At 39.6% G+C, this 15,463-nt stretch overlaps 3 protein-coding genes across 4 annotated transcripts in view; all 3 read left to right on the top strand.

Moving 5' to 3' along the window:
- LOC132416449 (zinc finger protein 649-like) overlaps nucleotides 1–13,006 on the top strand; it is a 64,382-nt gene extending 51,376 nt beyond the window's left edge. Inside the window, exons 5-6 of one of the 2 annotated variants that reach the window (XM_059999824.2) lie at nucleotides 1,873–2,045; nucleotides 3,154–3,253. In XM_059999824.2, coding sequence (XP_059855807.1) covers nucleotides 1,873–2,030 — 158 coding nt within the window. In that variant the 3' untranslated portion in view covers nucleotides 2,031–2,045; nucleotides 3,154–3,253. Of the gene's footprint in view, nucleotides 1–1,872; nucleotides 2,046–3,153; nucleotides 3,254–11,916 lie in introns of those variants that run through there. The other variant, XM_059999825.1, reaches the window with a different exon arrangement.
- LOC132416378 (zinc finger protein 268-like) overlaps nucleotides 1–15,463 on the top strand; it is a 61,807-nt gene that overhangs the window by 26,220 nt on the left and 20,124 nt on the right. The gene's annotated exons all lie outside the window — the stretch shown is intronic.
- Nucleotides 3,213–4,784, top strand: LOC132416877 (zinc finger protein 84-like). Its single transcript, XM_069540250.1, has 2 exons — nucleotides 3,213–4,053; nucleotides 4,309–4,784. The coding sequence occupies exons 1-2, from the start codon at nucleotides 3,213–3,215 to the stop codon at nucleotides 4,782–4,784; spliced, it is 1,317 nt and encodes a 438-aa protein (XP_069396351.1).

Here is a 15,463-nt window from a genome sequence, read left to right on the forward strand (position 1 = left end):
CTCAAGATACTGAATTTGAGTTTATAGACAATAGATGCTCAGACCCTCTTCTGTTCCCAGTTGGAAATTAACGTGTTTTCACCTTCATTAGATTTTTAATATGCCAAGGTCAAAGTGCGTCCATTCCTGAAACATTCTGTACTCTTCCTAGACGTCCCCCACCAAGTCCAATTGTAAGTGTCCAAGTCTTTGTCATTGCCCATGAACAGGCTATCAGGCTACCAAAGCACATATAATCCTTAATTTCAAACCTGGAAAAGAGCCATGGAGAGTAGAAGATGAAATGCAGTGTCAGTACTTTTCAAGTGAGTGAGCAACTGAGAGAGCAGCAAGATGGGAGACCTTGAAAGTAAAGTGCTTAGACATGAAGTGTTGACCCTTCCATATGTGTTTAACAAGGCTAAAACTCTGAAGGTCATTACAAATACCTAAATCATTGGCAAGGCTCTCTTGCTTGCTGTTTCAAGGAAGATGTGCCTCTTTTTCTCTCTTTTGGTTTGTTTCAGTGTTCAGTAGAACATTATTTTCTTTGCAGCATCCAGACTTCCTCCTTTTCTTCTGCTTCCTCTTTGGCAATGTCAGTTCCTGTTTTCTCCACATCTCTTGTTTTCACTTCTTTTACCTGGTCAAATGTAACAATTCTTCCAGTTAATACAGCAACACCTTTTATCCTGGGGTAAGGAGATTTGGTCCACTGTGCAGGTGGCTTTCTGTGGGCCATGTGAGAATGTATCAGAGCAAGCTAGAAGGTGGGAATGTTGACCACAGTGGTGGTCTCTAAGTATGATATTGAATCTTTGGGAAGGTTCATTGGCTATTGCTTTCAGAATTAATTAGAGAAGAAAGAATCAGTAGGATAGGATAACTACACTTGAGGTGAGAAGCTGAGGGTCCTTTATTTTAACCTGCTTCCCCCAGATATTTTTTCAAGACTTTAGTTGGCATCTTTCCTTTGTAGTCATTGGTTGTGTCTGATGGATGGACTTTCTCCATGCTCTGGGCATCTTCTAAAGTCTTCAGAGTTGGAAAGCATAAAGCCTCATCTTTGTCTATTTCTATTATTTGTTAGCAGTGTAATTTCATTAAATTTCATGGCCTAACAATACTATTTATATGCTGATGACCCCCAAATTTCTGTCTACAGGCCAAACCTTCCCTTATCCTCATATAGTCACCTGGATACTTCCTTTCTGCACTTGGAGACCTAATATCTATCTCAAATTCATGTCACTTTTTGTTCCTCTTTTCACTCACACCACAAATTTAATCCATTACCAAGTCTGACCTTCCTGTCTCCTTATTATATCCTGAGGGCCTCCACTCTTTCCTGTAACTATTGTTTTCACTCAAGCCTCAATATCCAGTATTTTTTGCCAAAATTTTTATAGTTTACTTGAAGATACTCTCACTTCTTTAATCTTATTTCTCTCTATTCTCCACGTAATAACCAGATGATTTTTTAAATTTTACTATTTTTATTTATTTATAAATAGTAAGTAAGGAAAGTCAGTGTTTCGGGCTACTCTCCCCCAAAGGTCATGAACATAAACTTCAGAAACATCTGGATTTTTAAAGACATAAGGTTTTGACAGTTACTTGGAAAGAAAAAAAGGGGTATGGGAAGATAAACCATCATACAGAAAGAACAGTCTTCAAATGGAAGGGTAGAGAGAAATATCTAACGTATAATCTAAGAAAAATGCTATATGACATAGCAGATCATTACCAATTTTCACAACCACAGTCCACAAACCTAAAAAAGTATTTATGTCACAAGATTTAAAACCTTGTGATACAGATACGCAAAGGATGACTTTTTTTTTTTTTTTTGCGGTACACGGGCCTCTCACTGTTGTGGCCTCTCCCGTTAAGGAGCACAGGCTCCGGACGCGCAGGCTCAGCGGCCATGGCTCACGGGTCCAGCCACTCCGCGGCATGTGGGATCTTCCCGAACTGGGGCACGAACCCGTGTCCCCTGCATCAGCAGGTGGACTCTCAACCACTGCACCACCATGGAAGCCCAAGGATGACATTTTTTTTAAAAGGTGAATTTTAATTTTATTTATTTATTTATTTTGGCTGCATTGGTTCTTTGTTGCTGTGCACAGGCTTTCTCTAGTTACGGTGAGCGAGGCCTATGGGCTTCTCATTGTTGTGGCTTCTCTTGTTGTGGAGAACAGGCTCTAGGTGTGCAGGCTTCAGTAGTTGTGGCTCACAGGCTTAGTTGCTCGCCACATGTGGGATCTTCCTGGATCAGTGATCGAACCCGTGTCCCCTGCATTGGCAGGTAGATTCTTAACCACTGCACCACCAAGGAAGTCCAGGATGGATGACATTTTTAAAGTGAAAACTAGTACATCTGTCTCCTACTATTACCTTGAATGGCATCCTGTTACTATTAGTATAATATCCAAATTCCTTCCAGGGTCCTCCTATACGTGAGCATTTCCTGACTACTGACTATATTTTTGTTTACTTCTTTGTATAAAAATATTTGAAGTATAACATAGTTAATTTTTACAATCAGCACACTGTATAATGAGCATTTAGATCAAGAATACCAGAGTACTGTGCCGGATGCCATTGTGTGAATATAAAATAATTTATTCATTCTGCATTCAGGCCTTTATGAGTAACCCTTCTATATAGTTTTATGTAAATGTCTTCCTTTATTTTTTTTTGAAAATATTTATTTCTAAATGGTTTAGACTTAATGTGAAATCCCAAGATTATACACAAATTTTATGCACATTGTTTTTGCAGATATCCTTAAGTGGTAATTTAACCACATTTGCTTTATCATAGTCTATCTATCTGTCATTACACACACACACACACACACACACACACACACAGAGGTACATATTGTTTTCCTGAACTCTTTACCCCTAAATACCTAAGTGTGTATTTCCTAGAAACAAGGTCATTTTAAAAACATAAACAATACAGTTATCAAAATCAGAATATTAATATTGTTACAGAACTATTATCCAATCTACAGAGTTTATTCAGATTCTACTGATTGTCTCACTAATATTTTTTATAGTAAATGATAAAAAAAAACCTTCTTTTGCTGTCTTGCTCATTCTTCCGTGGGTACTCTGGCTTTAATCTAGATGTCAGAGCTTGCTAATTATGACTCAACTTCTTTAGGCAAGAAACTATATGGATGCAACAAAAGTGCAGTGAATACTTGTAAACCACTCATGACCATGCCTTGGAGAACTCATGCAGGAAAGAAACCCCATGAACGCTGTGATTGTAAGAGAGCCTTTCCCAGTAAGTTAAAGCTAATCACTCATCAGGAAACTCACACAGGAGAGAAAACATATGGATGCAATCAACGTCAGAAAGTCTTCATTACAAAGTCAGTGCTCACCTATCATCAGAAGACCCATCACAGAGAAGGGAAATCCTATGGATGCAGCAAATGTGGGAAAACTTTCCCTTGGAAGTCAAAACAACTCACTTTACATCAGAGGACTCATTCAGGAGAGAGACCTTTCAGATGCAGAGTATGTGATAAAGCCTTCATGGTTAGGACACATCTCACTGTACATCAGAGAACTCACACAGGAGAGAAACAATATGAATGCTCAGATTGTGAGAAAGACTTCTCAAAAAAGGCTCAGCTCCTGATTCATCAGCGAATTCACACAGGAGAGAGACCATTTGGATGTAGTCAATGTCAGAAATCTTTCATTACAAAGTCAGCACTAATCTATCATCAGAAAACCCGTCACAGAGAAGGGAAATCCTATGGATGCAACAAATGTGGGAAAGCTTTTCCTTGGAGGTCAAAACTCATTTTACATCAGAGGACTCATTCAGGAGAGAGACCTTTCAGATGCAGAGTATGTGATAAAGCCTTCATGGTTAGGACACATCTCACTGTACATCAGAGAACTCACACAGGAGAGAAACCATATGAATGCTCAGATTGTGAGAAAGCCTTCTCAAAAAAGGCTCAGCTCCTGATTCATCAGCGAATTCACACAGGAGAGAGACCATATGGATGCAGTGAATGTCCACAAGCCTTCATCCAGAAGTCAGATCTCAGTAATCATAAGAAAACTCATCATGCAGTAGGGAAATCCCATGAATGCAGTGAATGTGGGAAGGTTTTGTCCTCTAAGTCAACTCTCATTATACATCGGAGAAGCCATACAGGTGAGAAACCCTTCAAATGCAGTGCATGTGATAAAGCCTTCACATCAAAGGCACACCTCATTGTACATGAGAGAATTCATACAGGAGAGAGACCGTATGAATGCGTAAATTGTGAGAAAGCCTTCTCCACTAAGGCACATCTCATGATTCATCAGCGAATTCACACAGGAGAGAGGCCTTATGGATGTAATGAATGTCAACAAGCTTTCATCCAGAAGTCAGGTCTCACTAACCATCTACAAAATTGTCATTCTGGGGTAAAGTCGTATGGATGCAGTGAATGTGGGAAGGTTCTGTCCTGTAAGTCAACTCTCATTATACATCGGAGAACCCATACAGGTGAGAAACCATTCAAATGTAGTGTATGTGACAAAGCTTTCGCAGCTAAATCCTATCTTACTGTACATCAGAGAATTCATACAGGAGAGAGACCATATGAATGCTGCAATTGTAAGAAAACGTTTGCTACTTTGTCAACTCTCATTGGTCACCGGAGAACTCACACAGGAGAGAGACCCTATAGGTGCAATGAATGTCAGAAAGCCTTCTTTCGGAAATCAGCCCTGGCTAATCATCAGCAAACTCAGCATAGAGGAAAATCCTCTATGCAATGACTGTGGGAATGTGAGAAATCTCTTTTGATTAATCTTATCTACTCAGAGAACTCATACAGAATAGAAATGCCTATGAACGCTCTGATTATATAGACCCTTTTGGAACTCCTGTAGGAAAGAAACCTTATATATGGAATGAAAGTTGTACATCTTCCACCTGAAGACATCTCCTCATTATACCATAGGGAATCTCACCAAAAAAGAAACATTATAAAGGCAGCAATTGTCAAAAGACTTTATTTGAAAGCCACAGCCTATGCATTTAGGAGGTAAAAACCTATGGATGCAGGGAAAGTGGGAAATTATTCTTTTTCAAGTCATATTTGTTAGACATTATGGTATTCATTCAGGAGAGGGACCCTACAGTTGCAGTGAATGCAGCCAAGCTAAGAAAAATTACATCTCATTGTACATAAAAATAGAAATTTCAGGAATGTTGTGATAATGACAGTATTCCCTAGAAACGCAAAACTCTTTGAACATCTTGTACAGGAGAGAGATCCTGTAGGTGCAGTGAATGTGGTAGTCTTAATGCATATCTTCCGATAATGCATGTCTTCCTTACATCAACAAACCCAGATAGGAGGAAAGCCTTGTTAATGTAGTACATCCTTCATATAGATGTCAAAGCTCGCTAATCATCCACAGATTCATATAAGAGATAAATCTTTTTGAAACAAGGAATGTGGAAAGCTTTTGAAAGTGACATATTAAACACCAGTTACTTAATTCAGGAGAGAGTCCAGTGGATATAGTTAAAGTCTGCCTTTCGCCACAAAAGGGTGCGAATTGCAGTGATTGTCAAAATGCTTTGTTTACAATTCAGAGCTCCTTAATTGCCCACTAACTCATATAGCAGAAAGACTCCATTCTCAGGGGGATAATTTCTAGATTCAATGAAGTTATAAAATCCTTAAGGAATGATATTTCTATACTACTCCAGTAAACTTCTACTTCAGTAAACTCATACATTACAGAAAAACTGTGATTATAGTCACTGAAAATGCTTCCTATGGAGGATTGGCTATCATTAAGCACCATGAGCTCTTGAAAACAGAAACAATTTGCTCCACACAGAGACTTTATGAATGTGGCAAAAGCATCAGTGATAAATTATATTTTATTTTTGCATTTCATGGTTTTATTTCTTCACATCTGACTGTATCTTAAACTGTGATGCATGTTATAGTTGATGGAATGTCATCATTTCATTGTTAGGGCTTTTCTACATTTGGTGGCATTCTAGATTTGAGTAATTAAGTAAAATCTGGAAACTATAGAATGAAATAATTTTCTAAGGGTTTAATATAATTGTTTTAGAAAGGATTCCAGAGAATATTCTACTACAAATATTAGGTATTTTCACTGCAAATACAATGCTGTTTGAATATAAAAAAAAAAAAACAGAACATAAGGATCAGTTGGATTTCCACCAAGGTTTGTAAGAGTTATGTTGTAGACTATATACTACATAAAATGGGCTTTATGTATCTAATTTTATTTTTATTTTTGGAATTACATGAAGAATGTAATTTTTAGAGTTTAATAAATTTCCAGCATAGGCATAGAATGTTGAGTAATATAATCTAATATAAATAGAAATGTTCTATTTCCTTATAAATCAAAATTTAATATGTAATTTGACTCATTAATAAGTCTAAAGAATTACATCCCATAAGTTTGTTGTCCTTATTTTTACTGTCTTTTTTAGTATTTCTGCCAACTGTGATGATACATCACTTCTTAAAGCCTACATTTTTCTAGAGCCTTATTTTTGAAATATCCAAAGATGATAAAAGATGTACATAAAATACTAAAAAACAAGCAGCACATGAGACTGAAGGAGGGAAGAAGACAGGGTTATGTGTGGTGAGTTCAAGTGCATTGTATTTCCACTGCTGTGTCAAACAGGAACTTTGGAATCATTATTATAACATGTCCTTGGGCACTACAAACATTTCCTTTCCTCTTAGCATTTCCTAAAATGCCTGGTATTATTCTAATATTAAGAATAATTGCAGAAATTGGAACTCTTGCACATTGCTGGCATATAAAATGGTTCCATTGCTATGGAAAAAAAAGTTGGTGGTCTCTCTAAAAAGTTAAATATAGAATTACTATATGACCCAGGAATTCCACTCTTGGGTATATACCCAATGAAATTGAAAACAGGTACTTAAATACTTGCATAACGTTATTCATAGCAGCACTATTCACAATAGCCAGAAGGTGGAAACAACTCAGATGCCCAGCAGTGGGTTATTGGAAAAACAAAATGTGGTATGTGTATATACATGTACCTATACATACACATATATGTATAATGGAATATTAATCACCTATACAAGTGAAGTATCGATATACATTATAACATGAATAAGCCTCAAAAACAGTACACTGAGTGAAAGAAGCCAGACACAAGAGATCACATATTGTATTTCTATTTATATGAAATGTGCAGAATAGGTAAATCTATAGAGACATAAAGCAAATTGGTGGTTACCAGGACCTGGGGGGAAGGAAAAATTGAGACTGAATGATTAATGGATATGTAGTTTTCTTTTAGAATAATGAAAATGTTTTGAAACTAGATAGAGGTGGTGGTTGCATAACATTGTCAATAGAGTAAGTGGTCACAGAATTGTATACTTTGAAATGGTTAATTTTATATTTTGTGAATTTTTACATCAATAAAAGTATATTTGAAAAGAGTAACATTGCAAGAAACTTTGCACTCAAAATGCAGATAAAAATCAAGTTGCTTACAAAAAAAAAACCTGCTCAGCAAAACCGGTGTAAATATATCTTTTTTTTTTTTGCGGTACGCGGACCTCTCACTGCTGTGGCCTCTCCCATTGCGGAGCACAGGCTCCAGACGCGCAGGCTCAGCGGCCATGCCTCAAGGGTACAGCCGCTCCGCGGCATGTGGGATCTTCCCTGACCGGGGCACGAACCCGTGTCCCCTGCATTGGCAGGCAGACTCTCAACCACTGCGCCACCAGGGAAGCCCAAATATATCTTCTTTAACTTAATAGATATTAGCTACCAGAACTTTGTAGCTAACATCATATTTAATGATGAAAGTTTGAAGACGTTCCCTAGTTGTTCACCATTGAGGTACAAGTCTGCTGCCTCTATTCCTGCTTAACACTCTGCTGGAGGTCTTAACCAGCACAGCATGACAGTAATAACAACTAAAGCGTTTAAAATAGGAAACAAACTTGTCATTATTTGCAGATGATGTGATTGCCTATGTGGAAAGAGGAGAACCCACAGACAACCATGTAAAATAATGAGAGTCCACCGTATAGCACAGGGAACTATATTCAATATCCTGTCATAAACCATAATGGAAAAGAACATAAAAAAAGAATGTGTATATATATGTATGTATGTAGATATATATATGTGTATATATATATATATATATATATAAAACTGAATCAATTTGCTGTACAGCAGAAATTAAGTCAACATTGTAAATCAACTATACTTCAAGAAAAAAAAATAAAAGGAATCTAGTAGAATTCTCTAGATGCTTGCTTGCAACTTCAGGCACTAGCGATAATCAGAACACTTTTGAAAAGTTCTCTATTCACAATAAAAATTATGAGAGAATTTGAAAGATTTATATCACTTTATTGAAAGACCTTTAAGATGACCAAAATAAAGGAAGTAGATTGTCTATTAAATGAGAAGGCTCAGTATAACAAAGATAATGGTTCGCCTCCAATAAATAAGTCTTTTAAGTACCAAGATGCAAATAAACATTGTTGAACATCCAAGAACATGCATGAACTTTTTTTTTTTTTTTTTTTTTTTTTTGCGGTATGCAGGCCTCTCACTGTTGTGGCCTCCCCTGTTGCGGAGCACAGGCTCCGGACGCGTAGGCCCAGCGGCCATGGCTCGGGCCCAGCCACTCCACGGCATGTTGGATCTTCCCGGACCGGGGCACGAACCCGTGTCCCCTGCATCGGCAGGCGGACTCTCAACCACTGCGCCACCAGGGAACCCCTCTTTTTTTTTTTTTTAACAAAAGGTTCAGAGCCAGCATGACTAAGCACAGGCAACAGAGCACAAAAGTTAAAGTAAAAAACAGATGTAATATGGAGTCAGTTATTCTTCCCTATTATAACACTGAAGCTCAGAGTCCAGTATGAACATGACAGATCTCATCCCCATGACCCTGGGGGTGGGTTTGGGGCAGGAATTGGAGATGAGGATCCACTTTGCTGTCTCAGCACAGCGCTGAGTGCCCTGTCTATCCCACGCTCCCTCACACACACACAGTTCACAGCAGTGGACTCAGGAAAGTTTCCCCCTCAGCTGCACCTGCTCTTAATTAATTCTGTCTTAATCCCCAGGACCTGCAGATGCTGGCTTGGGACTAACGTTTACCGCTTCTTTGCAGATACACCACAATCCCTTTGCAGATAATGTCGGTGCCTCACAGGTGACAGGGTAATTGCAGAGATTTGGGGGGAGATGGACTCGTGATCTCAAGACACATAACCGCTTTGGCTTACATGGCACGTATTTACTGACGGCCACAGTCCTGCTGCCCGTTTCCAAAGCAGAGATAAACCCTGGTGAGTGTTTGCTTATGGCTCGGACTTGAACAAGGTTTGGGAGACAGTGCCTAAGAGGAGAGAGCAGCTGAGGAACTGGACAGGACAGAGGTTTCCCCTTGGGTCTCAGGACAGTTTTGTCTCAGCTGGACTCTTTCCTGGACTGAGAGAGGGATGGGGAAGGTGTAACACCGGAGACCACACAGCAGCAGTAGATGGTTGTGGGTACTCCGCTGGAAGGGGAATGGACATTGCTGAGGCTGAGTCCAGCCTGAGGATAAGGGTTGCTTTTCTTCCTACTGCTCTTTCCCTTTAAGATTGGAGACTAGGTTTTCCATCAACTCAAACCACTGAGAACTAGACTCAGAGTTGAGAAATTTTGATGTCTAGAGTTCAGGGTTAATGTTCAGACTGTTCAGCTGTGGTCCCTGTTCTCTGCACACACATTTGCACTCAGACTCACACTGCTCCACTATTGCCCTCACAGACAGATTCCAGAATCTGGACGGACCTGGAGAAACGCATGGGCATGGGACGTAGAGGGGTTACAATATTGTATGCTTTTCTTTGTCACTGAAAGGCACAGTTTAAAAGCAATCCTGCATAAGAGTCCAGCCTCTGGAGGCCAGAGCGGCTTATCTTCAATTCCTGGCTCTGCCTCCTACAGTCTGGGGGATTGGGAGCTCCTGAGTCTCAGCTTCCCAACCTGTGAGCCAGGAATAGGAACAGTGTCACTCTGAATACTGAATAGAGTGAATGAACATTAAAGAGGGTGATATGCCGGCCCACAGCAAGTCTCTAGCAAATGGTAGTCATGACGGTCTCTCCCGCATGATTCTAGAGCCAGTATTTTGCAGCCAGACACACAGCTGGTCACACTGTCATCAAACTTCACCCTATCTCTCTGTAATTCTATATTGATTCCCCAATTCCATCTTGTGTTGTTTGGACATTTTGTGGGAAGAATCTGAATGACTCTTCTCTCTGTGTGTTTGTGTGTGTGTGTGTGTGAGAGAGAGACAGAGAGAGAGACTGTATCTAGACCACACCCACATTTACCAGTATACCAGTGAATTAATCCCAAGAAAACTTATGAATAATGAGACATTACATCCAAACATTATCTCTTATTCAGCAAAGAAGGCTATCGAAGATGTACTTAGGAATTTCTTCTCAGCAAAGATTTCCATAGCAGAGGATAACCCCTTTAAATAGATCCGTGTTTTTCTTTTTTTGCTTTGGCTTTGTGATGCAGTGCCCCTTAAACCTTAAAAGGGGGAAAAATCTGCTTTCTCTCTTTTTTTAATTTTATTCAACATAGTTTTGGAAGTTTTAGCCACAGCAATCAGAGAAGAAAAAGAAATAAAAGGAATCCAAATCGGAAAAGAAGAAGTAAAGCTGCCACTGTTTGCAGATGACATGATACTATACATAGAGAATCCTAAAGATGCTACTAGAAAACTACCAGCGCTAATCAATGGATTTGGTAAAGTAGCAGGATACAAAATTAATGCACAGAAATCTCTTGCATTCCTATTTATTGTAGGTGATTTACAATGTTGTGTTAATTTCTGCTGTACAGCAAAGTTATTCAGTTATACATATACATATATATACACATATGTGTGTGTGTATATATATACATATATGTATACATTCTTTTTCATATTCTTTTCCATTATGGTTTATCACAGGATATTGAACATAGTTCCCTGTGCTATACAGTAGGATTTTGTTGTTTATCAAAAATCTGCTTTCTTAAAATTGGCTAGTAGGATTTGAATTATCCACTGACTGACTTTGAATTAGAAACTTCCATACTGAGTCACCTTTAATCTAGTAACAAAAGAGAAACCAGTCTGATTTAAATTTATTTTAAAACTAATACTCAGACAGTATTTACATACCTTGGGTCAGATCAGACCTAGCCTGCCATTTACTGGAATTTAGTGACCTTGAGAAAGTTAAAAAAAATCTCTCTGCCTCATTTTCCATCCATGTAATATAGAACAAGAATATTCTTTTACACTGAGCATTCAGTATTAACTTATATGAAGGGCCTGTTCGTAGCCCTACATGCGAAAGCTCATCAATAAATTGTATCTCCTGGTATTTTCTCTGAACAGACTGTGAGCCGCTTACTGGAAAATGGATTAGAAATACAGAAATGGGTAGCTCTGTTCTAATTTCACCCCTTTATCTGTGTTTCTATCTTCCTAATCACTTCCACTTGTCATATCTGTCTTTATACTTCCCCCTTATGTGAATAAGTCTCTTCCAAATCCAACCTGCCTTTTCTTTTATTGTCTTCAAGTCAGTCTCCTTGAAGATACAGGGTTTGTTTCCAGCACTCTGGCAGCCGGGAACTCTCTCAAACATCACTGCCCCCAGCTCCAAGTAGCAAGTCTGACTGTGCCTGACTCACCAGTTCTTGATCTGTTCTTTACAATTCCATTTTCATTTTCATATTTATTTCTGCCTGATGCTTGCCTCTACGGCACTTGCAGTACTCAAGGTTTTCCCACTTGTCCCTGCTGTCAATTTTTTTTTTTTTCCATAAAGAGAAACCCATGAAGCACCAAGCACCAGGTGGAAAAAGCAAACTCAGCAGACATCTTGAGTCCTATTGCAGAAACTTTTCATCTATAGCAAACTAAGCCCATGCACCACAACTACTGAGCCTGCACTCTAGAGCCCAGGAGCCACAACTACTGAGCCCGTACGCCTAGAGCAACAAGAGAAGCCACCGCAATGAGAAGCCCGCGCACCACAATGAAGAGTAGCTCCCGCCAGCCGCAACTAAAGAAAGCCTGTGCACGGCAACGAAGACCCAATGCAACCTCAATAAATAAATAAAATTTAAAAACTGTGAGAGCAGTGCCTGGCGCAGGGTCAATACTCAGTACATTGTCACTCTTTGTATGCTTATTTTTCTGGTCTCACAAAACGTGGATTACAGTGCACATTTCATCGTGAGCCTAGAGCAGGGCTGGGATATGGTAGGATATGATGTATCAGGCCCACGTGTCATTTTAAGAGTTAATTTGGAAGGAAACACTAATTCACCCAGGCCTGATTTGATCCATAACAAGGCTGTCATTCTCTATCATGTTTTAGAGCCTTTGACCCTGGCAGGACCCCTCATTACTGGAGTAAACGAGGGTGGTCATGTTGACTAAGGTCAGTGGGGAGGGAACTGTGGAGGAGCTCAGCAGTACTGTCTTTAGGTCTCTTTTGGAGCCAACATTGTTACTTTATATGTAGAAAAGTCTCCTCAGGACAGACATGCAAGTGGGTCCTGTTACAATTTGTGCTGAAGGAGAAACATTAGAAAAAAGACATAAATAGATCACAAAAGGCAGAGATATGGTGGCAATCAAACTGATTTGTACGTAGATCTAATATAATAGTCCCAGACTCTAACCCAGATCTTCAACCTTTGTTCTTCAGGCCCAGCTGCTTTTGGGGACACACTTTCTCCTTAGTATGTGGAGTCCCTCATGATATTCAAACAAAACTATCATTTTTTATTGTTGTAAGAGCTTAGTCTTATATATAACTTTCTTTGTTCCCTGGTATACCGTATTGACATTAAAATGGAAAAAGCAGAATCCTGGAGAAATTTGCTGCTTATTAACTATTTTTGAAAACCATTCTTGTTTGTTGGTAAAGATGGTATTAAATTCATCTATTGGGTTATTTTAAATCCTTTGTGTGTGTGTGTGTGTGTATTTTAACTAGGAAAAAAATGTCAAAAAGTCAGTCATATACCTTGCCTCCTATGGGGCCATGAGTAACTGTGATGCCTCCAGAAATGTGATGGACGGCCACATGGGAGAGTGGTTGAGCATGGTTCCGATGAAATTCAATTATTACTATCGTTTCACAAAAATTTGCTGACCATGTCCTGCGGGCCACATAGTCCGCTGAGTGCTGGCTGGGTAGAGGTACCAGGACAAACATGCCTCCTGCTGATACTAAATTTAAGCTCAAGGGGTGAAATGCAAATTAAGTACAAAATCTTAGGTAAATAGCAGAAAGAGACCTGGATGAAAGCTAAAGAATTTTTGCTCTAAGAGAAAATAACTGGTGGTACCTAATTTAGAATGAAGGATTAGAGGTGGCCTCTCAGATAGAGTGATGTTCGCTGAGACCAAAATAATGACTATGCCGGTATATACAGTAGATTGTGGGAAATGCTGCAGGCAGAAAGAAGAGAATGTCAGATGTCTCTGATGTAGGAATGAGCCTGAAAACTCAAGTCATCAAAAAGACACCTGTGTAACTGAAGTGTCCTGGGTGAGGAGAGGAACAGTGGAAGATAAAGCTGGGACAGGATGAAGGATTTTGTCTTTTATCCTAAATAGACTGGGAAGTCTGTCAAAGCTTATCGAGGGGAGTGATGTGATACAAACCAGGTTTGAAATGTACCAGTCTGCCTGCTTTGGAGAATGCATGGGAGGGAAGCAAGGGTGCAGTCAGGTTTAAATGGGAGAAAAGATTCAACATCGTCACTAGTTGCTGATAACAGCCTTGCCGGACAGTCCGAGAGAATCAATGGAAAGAATATGAATAGCAATGGGATTGTTCTGTTAGAGGGATAAGAGATGATAATCAATAACTTTCTTGTACACAAGCAAGAAAAATTAGAAAATAAGAAGCAAATCAGGGCTTCCCTGGTGGCGCAGTGGTTGAAAGTCCGCTTGCCGATGCAGAGGACACGGGTTCGTGCCCCGGTCCGGGAAGATCCCACATGCTGCGGAGAGGCTAGGCCCGTGAGCCATGGCCGCTGAGCCTGCGCGTCCGGAGCCTGTACTCCGCAATGGGAGAGGCCACAGCAGTGAGAGGCCCGCATACCGCAAAAAAGAAAAAGAAGCAAATCAATATGCAGCCTCCCCCCCAAAAAAACAGGTTAAGAAGAAAAGTGCAAGCTGAAAATAAGTAAAAATCATTGCCTTAAAAGCAGTAAAGAAGGGGAAATAATTAAGAAATATATCTCACAATATTATATGGATGTTAGTTGCTCTGTCTTTATCTGTGAATCTAGAGAAATTTCAACCAAAACTTAAACTGATCCTATAATTCATTTAGAGGAGAAAATCACAAATAATTTGAAAAGAAAACAATACTTAAAAGAGACCTGCCAGGTATGCCTGTCCTAGGTCAGTTATGGTAGTAATTAAAAGTGCCATTTTAAGTTCTTTCTGCTTCTTTTTTTTTGAGGGGAATATTTGTTTTACTACATAAATGTTTGGTATTTTCTGTTCAGGTTTGTTTTGTTTTTAATTTTATTTATTTATTTTTGGCTGTGTTGGGTCTTTGTTGCTGTGCGTGGGCTTTCTGTAGTTGCGGCGAGCAGGGGCTACTCTTAGTTGCAGTACGTGGGCTTCTCATTGTGGTGGTTTCTCTTATTGTGGAGCACAGGCTCTAGGCGCATGGGCTTCAGTAGTTGTGGCATGCAGGTTCAGTAGTTGTGGCTCGTGGGCTCTAGAGCACAGGCTCAGCAGTTGTGGCACTCGGGCTTAGTTGCTGCACAGCATGTGGAATCTTTCCGCACAAGGGCTCGAACCCGTGTCTCCTGCATTAGCAGGCGGATTCTTAACTACTGAGCCACCAGAGAAGTCCCCTCTTCAGTTTTAATTTTCTTCTTATATCAACATTTAGGATATAAATTTACCTCTAAGAGTAGCTCTAATAGAAATTCTAAGACTTAGAATATTTTCTGTATCATTTAACTTTAAGCACTTTTTAAAATCCTTTTTATTTAGAAGTTGCAGAGAAGTTCCCCAGGCCTTCTGGGATCGCCCCCGCCTCTGTGCAGTTTTGGTGTCAGGGGTTTGGGAAGAATTCATATTTAGATTTGAGTGTTTATTCCTTCTTCAATTCTCTCACTTCCAGGATTTCCCCTATAAATTTCCAGGTTTTTAAAAAAATCCCTGGGAATTCCTGGTAGTCCAGTGGTTAGGACTCTGCACTTTCACTGCTGGGGGTGAGAGTTCAATCCCTGGTGGGGAAACTAAGACCCTCAAGCTGCTGGGTGCGGCCAAAAAAAAAAAAAGAAAAAAGTCCCTAAGTTCTGTTCTCTGGCACTTTGAGATGGTAAGGCCTGCT

Source organism: Delphinus delphis, chromosome 20, assembly GCF_949987515.2.
Source record: "Delphinus delphis chromosome 20, mDelDel1.2, whole genome shotgun sequence".
In the NCBI taxonomy this organism is placed as follows: Eukaryota; Metazoa; Chordata; class Mammalia; order Artiodactyla; family Delphinidae; genus Delphinus; species Delphinus delphis.

Coding starts and splice junctions, on each gene's coding strand:
- LOC132416877 (XM_069540250.1), top strand. CDS start 3,213: ATGCCTTGGAGAACTCATGCAGGAAAGAAACCCCATGAACGCTGTGAT. Junction 4,054..4,308: donor AGCCTTCATCCAGAAGTCAG/ATCTCAGTAATC, acceptor CCACTAAGGCAC/ATCTCATGATTCATCAGCGA.